Here is a 23,622-nt window from a genome sequence, read left to right as displayed (position 1 = left end):
GGAAAAATGTAATTTTAGTAAAGTTTCCCGAAATAAGTTCAAATGTTTGTTAACTGCCGCCTCCTTCCATAATCTAAAACAGACCTACCGAATAACCTAAGACTGAAAATCTGCAATGCTGAGTCTTTAAAGCCTTTTTGTCCACGTCACTCAATTGTTTTTTCTATTTTTATATTTTTTCGTATGTTTTTGTTGAGAAATGACTTTTTATTTTTTTTTTAAAGAAATTTTGAATTTTTGAACGGAAGATACTGTATTTTCCGGCAAGGGCACATTGATGCAGATTCAAGAACCAGCGAACCTGACTGGAATTAATTCGTTTGCAGCCAAAAACAATCAGCACTATTTCTGTTGAGGTCACATTCTACATATATAGAAATAATTTTTATTATTCTATTTTTAGATTTTTTTTCGGTGTCTTGATTATTATTATTAAAAAAGTATATTTTGTCTAGTGTTAAGTAATTAATACGTACCTCCAGGTCGGTCATGAAACTATCGAGTCCTCCGATGATGCCATTCTTAAGCACGACATGCCAAGCGCACTACACCGCGTCGAGACAGCGGCTACTCTCTTGCAGCAGGCCTCGGATATGCTGCGCGCCGACCCGTACTCTGGCCCCGCTAGGTAAGTACCAGCAGCTAAATCTATTATATGAGTTAATTAAAAACATTACTTATTATAGGAAATGAACTATTTTTCCGGATTTAAATAGCTTACATTTGTTTTTTCAAACAAACCAACGTTTCGGACCCTTAACAGGTCCCATGGTCACGGTTGACTGAGGTGGTATATTCATCGACCAGTTATATCTAATATTAATGCAAACCACCCTATTTTTTCATTAAGTACCTTAATTATTTTTAATTTTACAAAGAAACATTCCAATTTACGCTTTCAATTAAATGGTTGAGGAAACTAATTTCCATCTGTGAAGAATATGCAAAGTTACTTGGCTTGGTTTATAATATTAAGAAAATAGTTTTTATGGTCTTCAAATATAAAAAAGGACCGGATTTTGTACCTGATGTGTGTCTGAATGGTAGTAGGTTGGTTAGGGTAAATTCCGTTATCTTGGTCATATAGTTATTGAAAGTCTTAGGGTCGTATTCCAGAACTCTACTCAATGCTCAAGTCAGGATTTGAGCATACTTGACTATGATTTCAAGCACTGGAAATACGCTCCTAATGGCAAGGACTTGAATATGATTTTCAGTGCTCACTGCAATACTCAAGTCCTGACTCGAGTATTGCGTAGAGTTCTGGAATACGACCCTTAGTGATAATGATGACATTGAGCGAGAAAAGAATATTTAACAATGGTAGCATGTTGGCCAGGAGAGTTGCACTCTGTTCAGATCAAGTTAAAGTAACGCTCTATAAGGCGCACTGTCAGACGCTATATACGTGTAGTTTGTGGGTTAACTGTACCAAACAAGTACAATGCCATCCGCGTTCAATATAATGATGTATTTAGATCTATGTTTAAATTGCCGAGATACTGGGGCTAGGTATCTGAAATGTTTTTGTTTAGCACGTACGGACGGGTTTGCTGCTGTACTTGGAAAGAAGGTTTCTTCTCTTAGACAGACAATAGATAGATAGTACTAAAAGCATTATAGCTGCTATAGCTTGAAGTTGCGACTCGTCCATACTGCGACATGGGATTGCAGTTATTAATAATTAAGTACCTATTTATTGGTTACCTATTAGTATTCCGAAATGACATTTTCCAGAAATAACGTTTGGTCGAAATTTCATAACCTCGAAAGTAATTTTGAGAGGAAAATGTTTTTTCTTTTCGCTCCTTGCTCGTGTAACACCTAGCTGGTTCATCTTGATGGATCACGGGCAATTAATTATCTCTTCCCGTGGTTCACCTACATCCACCTGGTTGGACCACTGGCAATTATTTCTTCCCGTGGTCACCTAGGGATTTTTCTTTTCTCGTTTATAAAACACCTTGTTATTAAAACTCCTTTAACATTTCAATTGCAAAGATACACGAGATTATTTTATTGTCTGTTAATTGACAATTTGATGATTGAATATGTTGTAGTTTACGGCAGTGGTTGCCTGAAGGACTAAAATACGGATAAATTAAATTTTAAAAGTATGAACTTAATTTTATTCTGAGAAAAGGTGATGTTTGGCAATGTTTTATTGTTCAAGGAACATCAATATTACGAAATTAAAACATTTAAAAACCCAACCGCGCTATGAAGGTGTTCAAAATGTTAATGTTTGAGGTGGATCACCACCAATATAAGTTTGAGTATTTCTATTTTATACGTAAGAGGTGAACCACGGGAAAGAATAATTGCCCGTGGTCCATCCAAATAAACCAGTCAGGCGGTCCACGGGCAAGAAGCGTTTATTTTAAACCTTAATTAACCTAACCTACCCGAACCTAATCGTGTCTTTGCGATAAACATTCAACATATCCTGAAAGAACAACTGTTTCGTTAGAATTCGGTTTTCGGTCTAATGAAAATTCGAACAAACGTTATTTCGGACAAAAAAAATTTCGGCTTTGTGATAGGTTACCCTATTTATTGTATGTAAGAAGTTATATCTAACATATAATTTTTTTACCTAAACTTCGAGGAACATAGACAGAAAATTTCGGTATTCGGGAAATCACTTAAAAATTGACGTGATTGGGGACAGTCAGGTACACTATATTTGTCTTAACTTTGCGACGCACAGTGTGTCGGATCTGCGATATTGTGGACATAGGATTTTGTTTTTCACGATACCTCTCTAAAAAAATGCCAATCGAGAGATCCTATTGTCCTAATTAAATATTGTCATATCACATTTTACCACAAATGTAATAGTTTAATAGGAAAAAAATAAAATGTGTATTTTTTGTATTGTATACCATTAGTGCCCCATCGTTACAAAGTCTTAGTCGATCCAGTCTTGTAATCACTACAGACGTATTATTTGACCTATCTTCTATAGATTTGCATACTAAACGCGCCCAAACCTGATTGTATGCGTCAGAAAATGTGCAATATAAGCAGTAGTAGTATTTTTGAGCAATTTTTGCACATTTTAGATCGAGTTGTATTATGGAAGAATAGCGGGCCATCTGTTTATTAAAAAAAAAATCTAAAACCCATTATTTGCAAAATCCGAAACTGTTTCAAATGTTTTAGTTAAAAACGTGGGCACAAGGCGGTAATATAACACAGATTTTTTTTAAACATCTTGTTAAAGTCTGGCACCTTGTTCCAATCGCAATTTGGATACAATTCTAAAGCTGCAATCATTACGGAGATGTTGCTGTTCATTTCCTGGATTATTTCCCTTGTCGCTTCCGAATGGAAAACGGTTCCCCGAGCGCAGTATACACGCCCTGATGTGTGTAGAAGTTCAACTTTATCACCGGTTGGCATACGTTTTAACTTGTTCATGGCCAGTACCCACAAAAACGTCACAATTATTTCTTGGCGTAGTTGTGTTGATTCAATAGATAATGTTCAATGGATGTAAATCATTGCATTCTGTCAGTTGTTGATACTTTCTCTATAGAAAAGTAGTAGGCAGGCAACTACACAGAAAGCACTTGGAAGCTCGTCCAGGGAAGCACCTTACCTACTTCTGCCGCCAAGGAGAAGAATAGGGGTCCTTGTGAAATTACAGGCACATGGGACATGGCAACTAATGTCTCGGGTTGACGCAGTGGCAGTGCCCATAAGGTCTTTGCGCTTTAAAGCCCTGAGTGGCACTGCGTCTATTATGGATAAGCGTGTCGCTTACCACCGGGCGCACGACTTTTTCGTCCCATTATTTGATATTAAAAAAAAATAAATTTTGTTTTCTGTTCAGGAAAAAGCTGATAGAAGGCTCACGCGGCATCCTGCAAGGAACTTCAGCTCTGCTGCTCTGCTTCGATGAATCAGAAGTCCGGAAGATTGTCAAAGAATGCAAAAAGGTTAATTTTAAAACATTAATGGTTCGTCGAATTGTCGATCTACTGCACTGCTGTGTGCCTCTCTCGACCCGACCCTCAGCTTGTTGCTCCCATCTGCTGTCAGCAGCCTTTCGACTCCATCTGGCATCTTAACACTATGTTTGTCGAGGCGTGGTCTCCACTCAAGAACTCCTTTCCGTTGGTTCTGGGTTTTTCGTCAGATATGACCCGCCTACTGCTACCAGCGAATGCTTGCCGACCAAAATTCGTAAATCGAGTTTTGTTCAAATGGAATGATATTATCACAAAATGTTTACTGCTTTCTGATCTAGACGATACGATTTGCCTTTGTATTGAATCGGTTCCCTTGAAAATAGGATTTAAATAAATCGATACTAAAAATCGTTAATTCGTATGCATTTGTCGTAATGTCTCTCGAATCTACAGGATTGCAAGGCGAATATTGTTGTGAGGTTTTCATCTAAAAAAGGTTTTTTGCATCGAAATTTGTAATAACTATGGAATGAAACGAACGTGTTCGACACGTGTGTGTGTGTTCAAGTGTCGCACATGTGTTCAAGGACTTGCACACCAGTTTACATAGTGTCGCCATCCCTGAGATCCCAGGTTCCATCCCGGCCGGGTCAGTGTAGAAAAACCAACTTCTCTATATTGTCCCGGACCTGGGTGTTTGTGTTACCGTCGTTTTCGATTTCCATAACACAAGTGCTTTAGCTACTTACTTTGAGATCAGAGCGACGTATGTGATTTGTTTTATATTTATATATTTTTTTATTAATTGCACGCTATTGTGGACAGAAATGGTGAAAAACACCTTCGGTAAAACTTTGTTAAAACCCGGGCGAGTTGATTCGGTTTTTCCCACTGCAATGTGTGTTGTGCAGAGATGGCTGCACAACACACATTTCAGTGCTAGAGTGAAAAATAGGAATATTTTCCACCATAACTGCATTTAGCGAGCATCAAGTTACTATCTGATTACAGTGAGACTGACCGTCAACGGGAAGATATGGGATTGTTCTATTCGAAAATGAACCTTGGGAACTACAAAACACAACCTTTTTCAAACCAACATATTTCATATACTAACTACGGCATTAAAGTTCGTGTTTATGTGTTTTAGGTGCTGGACTACTTGGGCGTGGCCGAGGTCATCGACACCATGGAGGACCTTGTGCAGTTCCTCAGAGACATCTCACCAGCTCTATCTCGTGCAGCGAGGGAGGTTAGTGTTCGCTTCTCCAATTTAGCCACTGCTGCTTTTTTATAATAAAATGTAATGGAATTGAATGGAATGGCATGGAAGGGAATGAAATAGAAACTATTTATTACAACGCCACAACACAAAAATAAAATACAATGACAAAATAAAAATAAAATTAAATAAAAGTAAAATCGTAATAATACTACGAAATTATGAAACGACAACAAAGCAATAACATTAAATAGTCAACACTATTGTGTACTAAGTAGATGTCGTGTGTGCAGCTGTGGTGTATGTAAAATGATTCCACTCCGCTAATGTCACTGCCGAGAAAAGGCTGTAACGCTGATTTTCAGTGGACCCTAAAACTGAGAACGAACATTAAACGCATTAGGACATCACTAATTGATTAAAATTCGAGCTGTCAAAAGTTAAATTATTGGTTGGACGGAGTGTAACTTAAAATTTGGTATAGTATGGAAATACGATGACATTACAATAATATGGTAACCTGGAAATGGTGCTGCAACCGGGATTTTTTTTTTTTTTTTTTATAATACCAAGTGACGGGACGAACAAGTCGTGAGCCTGGTGGTAAGCTACACGCATGCCCATAACAGTTGCAGTGCCACCAAGAGCTTTAAATTACAAAGATCTTGGGGGCACTGCCTCTGCGCCCGTCACCCTGAGACATAAGTTGACAAGTCTCATGTGCCTGTAATTTCACCAGCACCCTTACCCTTCACAACCGGAACACACACATACGGATACTGCACACTACCAAACTCCTCGATTACTTACAGTAGAACTTCCGTGTTTGGGGCTCTTTAAATAGGTTTAGACGGTTCTTTTAACTTAGCTCTATAGCAGGTTAGGCAAGCAGGAATATTCTTTGTGCGTGTCATGGTGATTAATTGACAATTGTGCCGTCGTAGGTGGCAGCACGAGCGTCGGAGTTGACGCACCCACCCCACGCGGAGACCCTGACGCGATGTCTGGAGAGCGTCAAGCAACTGGCGCCGGTCCTCATCTGCGCCATGAAGATGTACATCCATATCCTCACTGAAGGTGCGAAGTTTGTTCATTTACAGTTTTATAGCTATCGTTAGCAGTGAGTCCAACTTTATTTGTGTTTTTATAATATCAAGCGACGGGCCGAACAAGTCGTGCGCCTGATGGTAAGCTACACGCCTGTCCATAACAGTTGCAGTGCCACTCAACAAGTCCCATATACCTGTATTTTCGTTTACATTTTAATTTATCATCAGTGTATGACTTGTTCGCCCCATCGCTTTAAGTATCATAAAAAAAAACTATTGAGAGTGTGATTTATATTATTTGTAACAAATTTCAGGCAGCAAAGGCATGGAAGAAGCAGCGGAGAATCGCAATTACCTCGCTCAACGCATGGCAGACGAAATACACGAGATCATACGAGTGTTACAACTGACTTCTTACGTGGAAGATGGCGGGGAGAAGGACAACATTGCTGTATTGAAGGCTTTGCAGGCGCAAATACATGGCAAGATCGCTACTGCACACGAGTTTCTTAACGTAAGTACTGTTACAATGACGTATTGATGAATAATAAATGTAGTAGAAGTGCTTAGTGGGTGTGGTACGTATGCCAACAGTTCGCGCAGTTCAGTAAATTTGAGCTTAGTCTTTTTTGCTATTTTTATGTTAAAAATGCTACTTTGGAGTGCAAAAGTGATAGTCGCACATCATCATCTATGGTGGTGTTTGATATCGTCGTTAAATCACATTTTATTTAGTTTTAATATTTTATTCCATTTTTTGTTTATTGTAATAGATTTTTTTGTTATTAGAAACGAAAGTGAACTTTATATAGCTGCTGTATGGTCGAGTTTTTTTGGAGGACATTAAGAATCTATACTATCCCAAATGACTTTGGTTGATTCCGCGAAAGTGTTGAATCAATTGGTTTCAAAAATATATAGTAAAATTGGGGATATACACGGGTGATTCCTTAAAATTTTCGTAAAAGAAATAAAACATAAACTTACCTTGAAATTTTGCAAGAAAACCGCTGTATTCAATAGGTAACAGAATTAAATAGAACACGTATAGTATCCGAGATACAATTTTCTTATATCGCAATAAAGTCAGTGCCCCTGCCACTGGACCCGCGCAATAGAACCGAGTAGAGTTAATATCACATCAATCGTTCGTCGTCAAGCTGTTGTCGCTAGATGCAGCGCATTGAATGAAATGTAAAATCAAAACGTCGTAACTTGCAATAATTTTCTCAAAATAATAAATAAATAGTGTAGTAGTAAAATGTCTATACCATCACGCCAATGTATCCTTAACGTCTTAGTACTTTTAGAAACATCATAATATTGTGTTACTGAAATCCGGTGGTGGATGGATAGTGCAGGTCCAACCTAGTTTAGGCACCAGTCTTCCACCTCGCAATTCCACAGTACTTTACTTAATTATCCTGTGAATGTATTGTTAAGGTAGAAAGAACAATAAATAACTTTGTTTTTCAAAACAACAATTAGAAACATCGACCGATGAATATCAAGATTTCATAGCGCTTACGTTAGGATGTGCGTTTGAGCGGCAGCGGCTGTGCTGGCATCGTCCCGGAATGACCCGTGTGTCCGCAGGACCCGGCGGCGCTGCGCAACAGCCTGGGCGAGCGCGCGCTGCGCTCCGTGCTGACGTCCGCGCAGCGCGCCGCCGAGCACGTGGCGCCCGCGCTGGCCGACGCCTTGCGCCGCTCCGTCAGGTAGCCCACAAGCCTCCCCCCCTCCGCCCCGCCTTCATTTCTGCTGGTGAACTCCCGGCCCGTACGTTTATTTATACAGGGTGAAATCGAAATCGTTTGCGTCCTTTTCAAATAATACCCCACTCGTGATACCTGTCAATGTTGTAGCTTATGAAAACCGGAAAATCTTTACATGCATACCATGCGATAGACTGTTGTTGCAAATAATCGTGAAATAATAATTATAATAAAAAACAACAAAAATAAATAAACTCCATTAAAATATAGCAAGTATCAAACGCTGTCGTCGTCTAAATAAATACGTTCTACAAGTTGTTTGTAAAGAAGGATCCTTGTTACCACTTCGCGGGCGATCTGCGTTAACGCAAGTCACACGGCCTCTCTCGCAAATTGCGAATTTGGATTGCAGTATAGTATACAACAAATTTAAATGTAAATGTAGTGTAATGTAATTAGCAAGGCCCATTATTGGAGCCAACAGTTGCTACACATGGTTTACTGTACGACCGTACAAAAAAAAGTTAAATGTTCATGCACACCGCTATTAGGACCAACACTCTAAACACTACACCATGGAAGCAGTCAACCATGAGAATCGAACCCATGACCTCGAGAACGAGAGTCTAACGCTCTAACCACTATTTGTCGAACTACGTTTTCATTATTTTGCCGCAAACGTATTTTGATTCTTTGGTTATTTTGGCAAGACGTTTTAAATTTTTATAATGTTTCTGTACTATTGCTAATTTAAATTACTCTAAAATATTTCTTTAGGTGAGTGAATTAATAAGTTCAACAGATGCCAATGATTTTAAAATCACCCTGTATATACATGTAAGTTCCGTAGCCATGATTGATATTAGAGATTAAGTAAGTACTCAGGGAATGATACAAAATTCGGTACGTGGGACAAAAACTTTAATCAATATCTTGACCGACGTAAATATATATATGTATATAAAAATTGATCCTGATACTAGGACTGTCAAAATAAGAATAAAGAAAACGAAGGCAATAACGCAATTAGTATATTCACAATTCCGTCGTTTTTTTACAATCTATCGATAAAACTGTCGTCAATAACTATTATATATTAATGACTGGCAACCCTACCCAACCTGTATATGTCATTTTACTCCGTCTCCAAAAAAAGATATACTATAAGCATCAGCTCCTGAGTTCATTACTTAATACATTCCAATACTCTATTTCCGCGCAATTAAAACCCTGGACGAACATCTTCGAAATGAGCTCTGCTGCTGCTGCTACATCTAATGCGTTGGATCTCGATCTCTTTCGTGCAACAGATCGGGCGGCATCAACGCCGACCAGCTGTGCGACGAGCGGCAGTTCGGGCGCGGCCGCGACAACCGCGCCCTCAACCTGGCCAACGACCTGCGCCAGCAGCTCAACGAGCTCGACTCCATCGTCAACGAGGGCGTCAGGGCCGCCGAGAAGCAGGGCGGCAGGACTATGCAAGCCAGGTACGTTCAACTTTGAACAATCACGACTTGTGACTACGAAGAAGTCATCAACGAATTGCCAAGTAGATAGATAAATACTTTATTCACGAATATAACACAAATACAGATTAAGCATAAAAGAAAAAGCATGACATGATTGTTAAGTGAGAATAATAATATACATAGTAAAATGTAAATAGTGCATCTAAAATAACCTATTTGATATGTAAGTGCATGAGCGAGTGTGAATATAATTACAGCTGTAGGAGTAAATTGTGATTGTAGAGAGATTTTAATGTTGTATAATGTATTTAGTATATAATATAATTATATACATAATGTGAATAGATCAAACCAACAACAAAATTCGATTCTAGTCAGTGTGGTGAACTCATGACTAATCGAATCCAGGAAATGACGAAATCGACCATGTGCTTTTTCACTGCAAATTTAATTGCATTGTACTTATTCGTTAAGATGAAGCAAAAAGTTTTCTCGAATAATCTGTTTTATTTTATATAAGCTTGAAGTTCAGAAAAAAACTATACATTTGGTGCATTGACTTACAAATAAATTAACTTACTTAAAAAAAAAAACGACGGGTCTAATACAAAAACCACGAAAAAAATGTCCCAAGTCAACCTATTTAAATGTAGTGACATGTAAAGGAATATGAAAAAGCTAAAACGTTGAATTTAAATTGTAATGTCATCGCAGTACTGTCTAATTTTGCTTGCTTCGCTGTCAGTCGAACAAACGAAGACTAAAGCATGAATGACGCTCTGCATACGATTTTAACGCCCTATAAGTTCGGACACTTTTTAGCGCGGACCCGACGTCCATATAATTGTAAGTCAATAATTTGGTGAATCAAGTTTATAAATTCAAATACTGCAATATTCTTAGTATTTTGAAATTATTTATTTTATATCTCTACCATCATGGCTGTATGCGTTTTTCTATCTATGGAAGAATAGCTGGCCATCTGTTTATATATGAATAACGGGCGGTGAAAAATACCAAACCTCGACCCGTTAGTATTTTTTATTTATCGCCCTTAACACACAATGTACTATTGTTAATATTGTAATATGATGATGTTACAGATTAGAGACAGCTCACAAATGGTTGCTGCACCCGGCGGCTGATCCACAGACAAGGATCGAGGGTCAAAAGGCCATCAACAGCATCGTCTCTCAAGGGCAAAGAGTAAGTTTTATTAAATATTTTTATTCGACTTCAAATTACAGGCCAAAAACATCTATTAAAGGGTCGGTCTATGCTTCATTTCGCACTCGCAGTGGTAAAGTAACAGAATAATAGTAACAATTGAAAGATTGGGTGTAACAAGGGCGTATCACGTAAAAGTGAGATTCGAGAAAATTGCTAATAAAGTTTTAATGTCATACCTTTTTAATGTTTACAATGTGACTCTTATATAATTTGGGGTTAGAGCAAGGTAAGGTGAGGTAGGGCTTCTAAGGTATGTCATATGTTTTTAATGTTTACAATATGACTTTTATATACGTTAGGGTAGGGTAAGGTAGCTTCCAAGGTGTGGAATGAATGTTCTTCCCCTGCCTGTGCGAGACTCATATTTTGTCATTACGTACTTTCCGTAAGAAATGTTTAAATTGGTTATTGTCCAGGCAAACAATGGAGGTAGGCATTGTAGTGTAGTTGTGTGTGGATAGTGCTCTGTGTGTAATAGTAAAGAAAAAATCTGTATAACGATTCATGTGTGTGGTAAATATCTAATAATCGGTTTGAAATTTTAGAACTAGAATGATAGTGTGTGTTAGTTCTTCTTTTTATGAACATGGCAGGCTGTAGCAGAATATCAGCGGCGTTGTGAAACAATCCGCCATTGTGCTGAGCTACAGACCTTTTTATCTCACACCACTATTGTTAGTAAACACTGTATAGTGCTTTATATTTTTATTTTTACTCATTAATGTGTAGAGACAAATAAACGATTTTATCATTATTATTATTATCCCATATAGAATTCCGTTGCTCTGGTACTCATAGTACAGAGTACCAGAGCAAAGGAATTCACTCCAGGACACCCGGACTAGAATCAATTTAGGAAAGGGCCTTTCCCAAATTGATTTAACCGGCAATCGAACCTAGGATACCCTCATCCTGTGTCTACAGAGCAAACCGTTGGGCCACTGAAGTCATGAAAATAAATCAAAATGTTGATGTTCCTGATATATCCTGTTATATTCACTGCCTCCGTGGTCGAACTGTTCTTCTGAGTTTTTCGATTTCCGAGCCGAGAGAACTATGTGTATGGCTACATTTACACATTATTTCAGTGCGGGGCGATGAGTGTATTGCGGTATTAATGTATATTCTTGAGACCGAAAATATCAGAGACTTGAGGCTCGAAAATCTCAAAAAATCTCATGATTTGTTAAATTTTCGTGACAAAGGTGAAAGCCTTAGTGAATATGTGTATGTATATGTATATAAAATAAAGTTAACATGCACTGTACCTAGATCGTTGACGGCCTCCAAGGCCGCGAGAAGGCAGAGATCCTGCAGCTGTGCTCCGAGGTACAACGGCTGTCGGACAAGCTCGCCGATTTGTGCATGCAGGGCAAGGGAGACTCTGAGGAGGCGCGGGCCATAACTAGGTATGTTTTTATTGGAAAAAATAAGGGTTTGATTTGACATACGTGAAATATAAATAGAAGAAAAAACAATTTTACTGAATTTGTAAGCACATGAGAAATATATAAATATAATAAAGTTTGTTCCAATCTATTATGCCAGAAACGTAAACAAACCGGTTTGGTTAAAATTCTAAAAGCAATCACTCAATAAATGGAATGAGTAACATTCACGTGTATTTTGAACATTTCATCTTGATATCTCATCACTTTTTTCAGCAATTTTCATTTGAATAACATAATTATTAAATCTTATTTGAAAAATGTTAGTTGCACCGATGTCTTTTAGCACACCGTGTCAGACGCTATACCAACTAAGCTAACTGGTTGACGAAACAGCATGGGTTTCTCATAGATGGCGTTACGGCTAAAAAGTGTTTGACAAAACCAAATACAAGGACACGACAACAAGCACAGAAAAATTCGTGAGGTCCGCCGGTTCGTTCCGTGGTTTAGTTGGTACAGCGTCTGGCACGGTATGCTAGAAGACGTCGGTTCGAATCCGGCCGGATCGAAGGAATTTTTTCTGAGTTTTCGTTCTTTGTATTAATAATAATAACGAACTAGTGGAGTAATTCGACATAAAAATCACGAAAACCCAAGAACTCGATGTTAAAGCAACACGTTAGGTAGGCGTCATGGACCTCTTGGTCCTTGGACGGCAGGGTAAGCCACCCCGGCCCACCGCGGAAGTAACGGTTGCTGTGCGCAGGGAGCTGACGGACAAGCTGCACGAGCTGAAGCGCGCCATGGAGCGCGCCGTCGTCAACCGCGTGGTGGAGGACTTCATCGACGTGGCCGCGCCGCTGCGCCACTTCGCCGACGCCGTCAACGCGCCCGAAGGTACACGCCTTCACTGCGCTGCCGTCCCCGAGAAGAATAATCTTCTCCAATCAACTTTCAGTCCACTTTGTCTGGAATCAACTGCCTCAGTGGCCGAACGGTAACCTTGCTGGACTGCGCAGAGGTCCCGGGTTCGAATCCCGGGCCGGGAGAAATATTTCTATTGCATAGATTTATTTCTTTCATGTGTTTGGGTGTAATTTGTGGTTGTTATGTGTGTGTCTAAAGCACCCGCGATACAGGGTTTCCCTAGTGCGGAGCTATGAGTGTGTGCATTATTATTATACATCTTTATCTAACACGTAGTCTTCAATTTTATAATATCGACGAATCAAAATATTTTTAATGTAATTTTTAAAATTAGATTTAATCGGCATAAAATTGCAGTGGCGACAATTTATTTCAATTTTAATGATTTATCAACTTTTTTGTTAGTCATTTATTACATTTAAATACAATTAAAATGAATTTGGGAACGTCTACGTACATCCAATTCAAACTACATTTAAATATTCGTCCGAAGCAATTGCTGTCAAATAAGTAATACTCAACCGAATTTAAAATACGCGTGATGCAAATAAAGCTTCATACTTGGCATTGCCTTTAGTGTCACTTATTTCACTGTAATTGATTCGGACAGATTGCGGACGGAGACGACAATAGACCCCCTGACAGTATCCCAAACTTCACTCTTATACCCAGTTCTTCTTATCTCTTTATAATATTTGTCAAAGTGGTGAAAAAATTTGCCAATAGGTGTAGGGTTCTCGCCGATTGTTGCCCAGGGTGTGCTAGATATACAGAAATGGAATGCTACGTCGAGCGGGAAGGCTCCTTACGTGCATCCCTTTCGCATACCTACCCCAGTAACATATAACTTAAGAGCATTAAAACTACCCCCTCCCTTTATTATATTCTATTTCGCTGTTACAACATCCTTTATTAATTATATTCTGTCATTGTAGTACTTTATGCGACTGTTACATAATGAAAGGCATTAAAATACGAAAACATCACACGAATGTTTTAATGTCTAGTTATGAACAATTACATTCACTGCCTTATCTATACACATGTTATAAGCTCTCTATGATGTGTTCAGGTACCGCATGTTACGTCTGGTGAAATGGCGGCAAATAAAAACTTTTCTCACGCATGTTTTAATTTAATTCATAGACAAACTAGAGTCGGCCCCAACTATCATATCGTTCGATATCAAGTAACGTGTGAGATTTGTCAAAATTGTCTACTATTGACATTTCATTTTGAATAAAACTTCATCTCGACTGATATTAGAATTGAGGTCGAATAAAATTGTTTTGTTTTTCAGAGATGTACGAAACTTGAATGTAATAATAAAATCGAATTTGATGTTATTAAGAAGCAATAACAACATTTTCACAGATAAGAAATTTGTTCTAACAAAACAGTTTATCTCTATGCTGGTCAAATCAAAGAGGGTTTATGATATGTGTGTAGAAGAACTATTTTAATGTTCATTATTAGAAATATTTATATTATGTATATATAGTACCAGTAGAGCTCCATGTGAAAAAGTTTGTTCAGGGAAGTACTGCCACCTTACCTGTTTCTGCCGCCAAGCAGTAATGTCAGCATTATTGCATTTCGGTTTCGGTAAGGGTGGTGGTGAAAATGCAGGCACATAGCGCCCGTCACCCTGAGATTTCTCAACTTCTCAGGGTAACGGGCGCAGTGGTAGTGCCCCTCAGATCTTTGCGATTTAAAGCTTTGAGCGACACTGCAACTATTATGGACAGGCGTGTCGCTTACCATCAGGCGCACGACATGCTTGTCCCGCCACTTGGTATCATAAAAAAATCTGAAGGGGAAACTATCTTTGGAAATAAAACATTTTTTTGGTATCCAAATCGCGTATATTTTTTTAAACATTCGTTTGTACCTCGCAGGCACTCCGAACCGCGAGCCGAACTTCCACGACAAGGCCGCGGCCCTGGCTGCGTTCAGCCACAAGGCGGCCAGCGCGGCCAACATGGTTGCCGTGGGAGTGGGCCACAACAAACGCTTGGCCGATCAGCTCATTCACAATGCGCAGCAGGTTATAAATACCTTTGATCCGAAGCTCCTCAATTGTTGTTTCAAGCAATCGGTTTGAACAAAATCTTATATATAACTTTTTTATCATCAGGTGGAGAGGCTGTCGCCTCAGCTTATTGCAGCTGGCAAGATTCGCTTGCACTATCCGGAGAGCAAGGTACTGTAGTCGACTTCATCCACTGCTGTATAGGCGTATACACTGCTGTACAAAACATAAGTTTTATAAATGTAACAAACCACTCGGGTTGACGTCTAACCGAAGAGCGAGACAGCCAATAACTTATTTATTTCAATTGGGTTTCATACGTTCGGAACGGTAACTATAGAGGAGGACAACAGGAGGGCATAACGTCGTCTTAGAGGGAAAACCTCGTGTACGCGTTTGCTAATTAAAATGTTAACTACAAACATTATTGCTTTTACGACACTTTAGACCACATTTTTATTTACGTCCTGAAAAACTACAGATAAATCACATACCAGGTATTCACTCTAAGACAACCTTAAACACATTTTGATATCCTAATTTAGACACTATGTTTATGCCATCCGCTACGGTTATGCGCTAGTCTCACCCATCTAATGTCCAATGCAGGACTTACACATCTGTAACAATAAATTGCATCCTTGGTATAATAAGGCCACATCTGCAAAATTACAACTTTTTAATGACTTTCATTTGATAAACAAACACGTAGCAAATCAGTATAAATAAGTTTCCCAAGTATTATACAATTACTTGTCTACCAACCAACGACTCATTCATGTTTCACTTATACCACCTGATATAAACCCATATAACAAAAACATGGTATTCAATGAAATAAGTATTGTAAAAAGCGATATTTCTTATCAGCTCCTGGTACCTGAAAAGACTTAGTAAACAAAATACTTTCATAGGTTAATCGTGAAAAAATCGTGAGATCTGCTGGTTCTTTTTCGTATCTCAGTTGGGAGAGCAGTTAGCCCCGTTCTGGCAAACAAGTACTGGTTCGAATCCAGTCGAATCGAAAGAATTTATCTTTGTATTTGGTTCCAACATTGAAGTAATGGAGTATTTTCACAAAAAATACGATTATGTTGAGCTATGGAAGCTTTATATAATGAAGTAATCAGAAACGTTCTACTGGTTCTAAAGGTATGTTCACGGACTTTGGCATTTGCAGGTGGCGGAAGAGCATTTCAACAACCTGAAGGACCAATACGCGGACGCCGTTTTGCGCGTGCGCGACTTGTGCGACCAGGCCGTTGATCCGTTGGACTTTGTTCGCACTGCTGGTTGGTTTTTATTTTCATCATCCTCTAACCAATATGCGTCCCATTGCTGGGTCCACTGAGTCTCGTCTAATTAGAAAGTTGAAGGCATAGCCTGAGACGCTGGTCCAATGTGGGTGAGGGATGTCACACGTTATGGAATTGTAAAGAGCTATGAAGCGTCTTCGAATCACATTTGCCTTCAGCGTGTTTAAGAGTTAAAGCCAGCAAGGATCAATGACTCAAGTAGACTGCTATTGGCGATACAGGATAGCGTAGTCGGGTACATGGGACCTATTAGTTCACCATATGTCGCAACCAAGTAGCTATTTTTGTAACTGATTTGTTTTATCAAAGCAATAGTCTGTCTTTTTTAAAGACGAGGTAAAATGACCGAGTGTTCAAGCCCAGTGAAAAAGAGAGAAAAAGAAATTACAAATTTTAGCGACGCGTGGGACGGCGGCGATCGTTTCGTGAAGAGAATTTAGATTTTTTATGTTTTTTTTTATTTTACGGCTACGGCCCGCTCGGAGCGTGGGCAGTTGCCATGTCTGCCCCAGACAACAATTCATAGCGCAAAAGTGTGGCCCGCTAGTTAGTGATTGCCGTCCATAAATATTGTATCGATTATCGAGTGACTGTAAATACCAGTGGCGAAGCGAAAATTGTCTCCAGTACAACCGGAGCAAAACAAAAACCACTGGCCTGAACAAGTGGCGTGACAATTAAAAGCAAAACTTATTAGCGCATAAGATTCTAGTACACTTTTTCATTGGTTAATGATTCTACACGTAAAATTGAGCACAAAATGTGGTAAATTGCTTTAAAATATTCATAATATTTGATGACACGTGGAAAATTATAGGCAAACCGGTGGGAATCGAGTTATATGGATGCCTCGCCACTGATAAATACTTAATAGCAAATATAAACATCTCCGCGAAGTGCCGAGAATTGTAGAAGGAAATGTCCACATTATTCTTTACTTTATCTAAATTAACTTCCTCGATTGCGATCATCGGTGATCACACAATTTAAATTACTGTTGTTCATTTACTACTAATATTTGCTGACGTTGTATATTTGCACTACAATTTGAGGCGATCGGTCATCAGAGAGTGGCAGTGGGTTAAAACCCAGTTAACTCGCCCGGGTTTTCACCGGTTTTTTTCCCAAAGCACCTGGTATGAATCTTTTTTTTTTTATAATATCATGTTACGGGACGAACAAGTCGTGCGCCTGATGGTAAGCTACACGCCTGTTCATAACAGTTGCAGTGCCGCTAACAACTAAGTTACATTTCATGAACAATAATAATAATTTTTTTTTAAATTTGAAACCAGGCAATATTCTCAATTTCACTTACGCCCGCTACCTGTCCGCTCTGTCTCTAAACTAATGAGAAGAAGAAATAAACAGTTTATCTCATTAATTTAAATTAAAATGACATAGTAATAGGAAATGAAACTATTTTTCCGGATTTAAATCGCGTAATTTTGTTTTTTCAAACAAACCGACGTTTCGGGCCCTTTACAGGTTTGGGATCCAGTATTTCCTCTAATGAAAAATCCCAAACAGACAAGATTGCAGTACTAATTAATAGGTTTTAGTTTATTCTAATTTCTATTAATAATTAATTATAAATTGAACTTAATAAAAATTCATTCAATAAAATAATTTGTAAAACTTAATATAGCGTAAATTGGAATGTTTTCTTTGTAAAATTAAAAATAAGGTATTTAATTAATAACTATTGTAACTATAGTGAAAAAAAATAGGGTGGTTTGCATCAATATTAGACATAACTGGTTGAAGACTGTACTACCTCAGTCAGCCGTGACCATGGGACCAGTAAAGGGCCCGAAATGTCGGTTTGTTTGAAAAAACAAATATACGCGATTTAAATCCGGAAAAATAGTTTCATTTCCTATGTGTAACAATCGCGAAAACCTAAGAACTCGAGACATAGTAATAGCCAAATTGTAATTATTAATTTTGTTTACAGGTGAATTGATGCAGAAGCACACCTACTTATGCGAAGATGCTATTCGTAATAACGATTCACAGAAGATGGTCGACAATACATCGGCGATTGCTAGGTAAGTGTCCCAACGATCATCAACAACCTTTTATACGTTCCACTGCTGGGTACGGGTTTTCTGTAAGAAGAGCGTTTAGGTCGTAGACTGCAGTTGTGAACCATCATCGACGTGCAGGTTTCATCAAAATGTTTCTTAAATCGAACTCTGAAGTTAAAGTCACACAATCATTTATTCCATAGGTAAAATTTTTACATTTGAAAATGTCATTTTTAAGCTACTGCTCGTTCACTGCTGACTTTCCTGAGAAGAACGAGCAAGAAACTCTAGGGGAATTGCTCTCTTCAAATACATATAACTTAAATGTTATAGAAAACACTTTGAATCTTATTTGTGTGGAATCTGGACTCATGTTGTCGTTCCATACATCTTTATCTAACACATAGTCTTCAATTTTGCAATATTGCAAGGAGCTCTGCTGCTACTAAGTTCGTCCAGGGAAGTACTGCCACCTTACCTATTACCGCCAAGCAGTAATGTCAGCATTACTGTGTTCCAGTTTTGAAGGGTAAGGGTGCTGGTGAAATTACAGGCACATGGGACTTGTCAACTTATGTTTCAGGGTGTCGGGCGCAGTGGTAGTGCATCTTTGCGATTTAAAGCTCTGAGTGGCACTGCAACTGTTATGGACAGGCGTGTAGCTTATCATCAGGCGCACGACTTGTTCGTCCCGTCACTTGATATTATAAAAAAAATATGACTATTCAGTTAAATTACTTTAGACGTAACTTTTAAAGTTGGGAAATGGTAATCTTAATACAGTTTGTTGATTTGTATTCTCGCCGTATTTAAGAAACTAATAATAGAAATAATGCTAAATCATCTAAAAATATAAAAAAAATGAATATTCTGTTTAATATTCAGGCTAATTGCATCTAGTAAAGTTTCGCAAAATAAATTGTCTTTAAATCGTATGCACCGCGCGAGGTCAGTGACCCCGCCACTTGCTTTGCAATGTGTTCAAAAACCGCAAATTACGACCAGCATAAAGATAAACTGTTTTGTTTGAACAAATTTCTTATCTGTGAAAATGTTGTTATTGGTTCATAATAACATTAAATTCGATTTTATTATTACATTCAAATTTCGAACATCTCTGAAAAACAAAATAATTTTAATTAATAGATTCAGGCGTTACTTTGCGGAAGGCCATGTGGCGTTTTTAGTTAATTATTCCACCCTCCTGCCTGAGGATGCCTCGTGGAGAAGTGAAACACGTGTCGGGTATATTTTTGGTGATGGTTTGCGACTATAGTTGCGCTTATGTTATTTATTTTATTAATTTTATGCGGAGGGTTGGTGGGATAATTAACTGCATGAAAAAAGTATTCAACACAAGCGCAGCTATTTTGCACGATTTAACCTTCACTGGGCTCGCGGAGTAGCAAATTAATTTACTTCAATTTTTAAAACAATTTTATACGACCTCAATTCTAATATTAGTCGAGATGAAATTTTATTCGAAATGAAATGTCAAGGGCAAACAATTTTGACAAATCTCACACGTTACTTGATATCGAACGATATGATACTTGGGGCCGACTCTAGTTTGTCTATGAATTAAATAAAAACTACGCGTGACATGCGTGAGAAAAATTTTTATTTGCCGCCATTTCATCAGTCGTAACTTGCGGTTCCTGAACACATCACAGAAAGCTTATAATATATATTATGTGTAGACAAAGTAGTGTATGTAACTACATAATTAGGCATTAAAACACTCGTGGGTTGTTTACATATAAACCCACACTCGTATTTTAATGTCTTTCATTATGTAACAGTTACATAAACTACTATTTACTTTTTCCATTATACATCTTGCTCTGTTTAGTCTTTTATTATTTCTTCGTATTGTTTGAGAAAAGCACTATATACGCCTCGGCCGGAACGGCGATTGCTTGACTCATACTCTGCAGTAATGCACTATTTCTTAAGTAGTAAGCTCGTTAAGTGACATTCGAAGTGAGGGCGCGCCCACTCCGCGGCGGCCGCCACACAGCGACCGCAGGCTAACTGTCATGGCAAAAGATGCTCGATCTGTTTAGCCTTCACGGTTTTTTAGAGTCTGGCTTGAATTCGGTCTTGTTGCATAGTAAATAGAGTTCAGATCCGCCGGTAATGTACACGAAGGCGCGATAACTCGTGTAACGGAGGCTTGCGCAGGCTGGCCAACCGCGTGCTGCTGGTGGGCGGCGCCGAGCGCGACAACTCGGAGGACGCGGAGTTCGCGCGCGCGCTGGCGGCCGCGCACCAGCGCCTGCAGGCCGCCATCGCGCCCGCCGTGCGGCTGGCCAAGGCCGTGGCGCTGCAGCAGCGCGCGCAGGTGCCGCCCTGGCGCGCCGCCAACGCCGAGGTACGCCGTTGCTGCCCCGTGGCACCCCACACCGGGCTTTCGCTAGCACTTAAACCTTAGGATAATAACGCATACAAACCTAGTCCGCACAACGCTACGTGAGGCAAATTGAAGCGCTCCCAATGGGCCTTCAGCGCTCAAGATCAACTTGCACCGCGAACAACTCCAGAATTTTAGCTAAAAATGACGAAATGTGCGGTAAATGAGTGTAAAAATACGTCAGACAAACATAAAATAGATACTAACATCACATTCCACAAGGAAGTAACGCGTTTCAACTTGTATTTTTATATAAATATTCACTAAAACCGAAAATTAACCTACTACTAAAACCAGCCTACATGAATTTGATTTTTGCCTCACTTGTGACAGTTCGTTTGATATGAAACTATCATTCTATGCGTTATTATTCTAAGACTTAAACCTTTCCACACGTTCACAAACTCAATACGCTTCGAACGCACGTTTCTACCGCATTTTATTCGCGTTTCAATCGATACAAACGCAACAATCTGTGATTTGTAATCCTCTACGGCGTTCATGAAACGCGTGTCGTCGTCCCTTATAAAACTCGCCCCGTGTGCATGGGCTCTTAATATTAAAGGAAACATTTTTCGTTTTTGTTGTGGCTACATAATAACCCTGGATTTCATTTCTACCGTTTTTCAATCTTTACAAATTATATTAAGCTATACTCTACAACACTGCCGCATTCATGTAACCAGCAACCAGAATAACCTAAAAGTTTGATAAGCGCCATCTATTGTTAATTTTAATAAGTCCTCTACTTCTACCTGACCCGTTTATGTAAAAATACCATAATATATTACTTAAAATTTACTAACTCAACTAATATTACCAGTTGACCACTAAATAATGTCATGTACCTTCCAATAAATCTGTCAATAATACTTTCCTCTGTTGCCAGCTGTAAGGTATGCATGCTAATTTATATCAATTAATAATGTTTTGAAAGTAACTTTGCCGCTTTGAACTTATAAAGTTAAAGTAACCTCCGTGGTTGTGTAACTTGCACACCGGTTTTCCTAATGTCGCCATCACTGACGTCCCGGGTTCGATCCCCGGTCAGGTCAATGTAGAAAAGCTTATCTATATTGTCTCGGGTCTGGGTGTTTATAGTACCGCCATTGTTTCCGATTCCCATAATACAAATGCTTTGGTATCGAAGCAACGTACGTGATGTTGTCTAATATTCATATTTATTTATATATTAAGCACAAAAAAATAATATTTGCAGATCATAAGTGCAGCAGGCGACGTAGAGGCTGCCCTGGGCAGACACTACGCCCCTCCTCCGCCTCCTCCCGCGCTGCCAGAGGCGCTCAGCAAGATGCACCTGCTGGAGACCCACGCCCCTCCGCGGCCCCCACCGCCTTCCACCGGCGCTGCCCCTCCACGTCCGCCGCCTCCCGCGGACACGGATGACGAAGGCGAGGACATCTTTAGACGGCAGCCGCATCCCAGTCAGCCAATCTTGGTAAGTCAGCACTGTCAATAGTCGTAAATTAAAATAGTGGTTAGACACGGTTTCTGACCTTCAAGGTCTGAATCATGCTGGAAGAATATGCTCTCAACCACCCACGTGTAAGATGTTAATAACGGCACCACTAGATGGCGTTTTTAATGCTCTTATTAGATAGTTTCCCACAGACAAAGTGGACGAAGTTTAGTATTACAAACATTACCAATAAATATTAATAATAATAAAAATGAACTAATCAAAGATGCACTTTTGTATGATTTTTTCTCTAATAAAACTTATTCGATATTAAGCAACCCCTTTTTTAAGCTTGCAGCTAACTACCTAATGTCCCATATAACGTAGCAAATTCAATTTTTTTTTGTATCTATACGAAAGTTCTTTCTCATGCCTTTTTAAAAAAATGGTACTATGAATTGATGTTTATATTTTAAAACTAACATTTTACAAAAGATTGAATATATTATGTTATAAAAATGAAGGAAAAATGTAATAGTCAGTTGTTACAAATATCAAACAATTGTGAATGAACGAATGTGTGAAATGAGTGAATGAATAGTAGTATCATTTGTAGCGCATTAAAAAATTTGATACGATTCAATGCGATTAAAGGCGCATCATCATTCAGCCATACGACGCTCACTGCTGGGCATAGGCCTCCCCCAACGATCTCCACAACGTTCGGTCCTGCGCTGCCTGCATCCATCGGCTTCCCGCGACCTCCACCAGGTCGTCGGTCCACCTGGTGGGTGGCCTACCCACTGAGCGTCGTTCGGTGCGCGGTCGCCATTGAAGAACCTATCCGCCCCAACGGCCATCGGTTCTCCTAGCTATGTGCCCCGCCCACTGCCACTTCAGCTGAGCAATTCTTCGAGCTATGTCGGTTACCTTAGTTCTCCTACGGATTTCCTCATTTCTGATTCTATCACTTAGGGAAATACGGAGTATCGCTCTCTCCATTGCCCGCTGGGTGACCTTGAGCCTTCTTATGAGGCCCATAGTGAGGGACCAAGTTTCTGATCCATATGTGATCACTGGCAATACACACTGGTCAAAGACTTTCGTCTTGAGACGTTGAGGTAATTTGGACGCAAAGATTTTTTGTAGTTTCCCGAACGCTGCCCATCCGAGCTGGATTCGACGAGAGATCTCTTTCTCAAAGTTGGACTTACCTAACTGGACTGTCTGCCCCAGGTATACGTAATGGTCAACAACTTCGAGTGTAATGCTCCCAATTTTAACTGGAGCGGGTACAATATGGACATTCGACATGATCTTCGTCTTGTCTATGTTCATCTTAAGACCCACTCTTTGGGAAACATTACTGAGATCTTCGAGCATTGTGTTCATGTCTCCCAAGGTCTCAGCCATAAGAACTATTTCATCGGCAAATCGAAGGTGTCTTAGGTACTCGCCATTGATGTTGATGCCAAGTCCTTTCCAGTCCAG

The 23,622-nt window shown here is 39.3% G+C and overlaps 1 protein-coding gene across 1 annotated transcript in view; it reads left to right on the top strand.

Moving 5' to 3' along the window:
- LOC113228950 (vinculin-like) overlaps positions 1-23,622 on the top strand; it is a 98,262-nt gene that overhangs the window by 8,322 nt on the left and 66,318 nt on the right. The window contains exons 3-18 of the mRNA XM_026462392.1: positions 483-628; positions 3,839-3,944; positions 5,068-5,169; positions 6,084-6,216; positions 6,503-6,702; positions 7,785-7,906; positions 9,214-9,390; positions 10,476-10,578; positions 11,875-12,011; positions 12,760-12,890; positions 14,819-14,967; positions 15,058-15,123; positions 16,133-16,244; positions 18,226-18,319; positions 20,483-20,672; positions 21,931-22,183. Coding sequence (XP_026318177.1) covers positions 483-628; positions 3,839-3,944; positions 5,068-5,169; positions 6,084-6,216; positions 6,503-6,702; positions 7,785-7,906; positions 9,214-9,390; positions 10,476-10,578; positions 11,875-12,011; positions 12,760-12,890; positions 14,819-14,967; positions 15,058-15,123; positions 16,133-16,244; positions 18,226-18,319; positions 20,483-20,672; positions 21,931-22,183 — 2,221 coding nt within the window. The remainder of the gene's footprint in view (positions 1-482; positions 629-3,838; positions 3,945-5,067; positions 5,170-6,083; positions 6,217-6,502; positions 6,703-7,784; positions 7,907-9,213; positions 9,391-10,475; positions 10,579-11,874; positions 12,012-12,759; positions 12,891-14,818; positions 14,968-15,057; positions 15,124-16,132; positions 16,245-18,225; positions 18,320-20,482; positions 20,673-21,930; positions 22,184-23,622) is intronic.

This window comes from Hyposmocoma kahamanoa, unplaced genomic scaffold (genome assembly GCF_003589595.1).
Source record: "Hyposmocoma kahamanoa isolate Upper Pololo Valley unplaced genomic scaffold, ASM358959v1 263, whole genome shotgun sequence".
Taxonomy (NCBI): Eukaryota; Metazoa; Arthropoda; class Insecta; order Lepidoptera; family Cosmopterigidae; genus Hyposmocoma; species Hyposmocoma kahamanoa.
The sequence above is the reverse complement of the archived record's forward strand: the minus strand, read 5'-3'. Positions and strand labels throughout refer to the sequence as shown.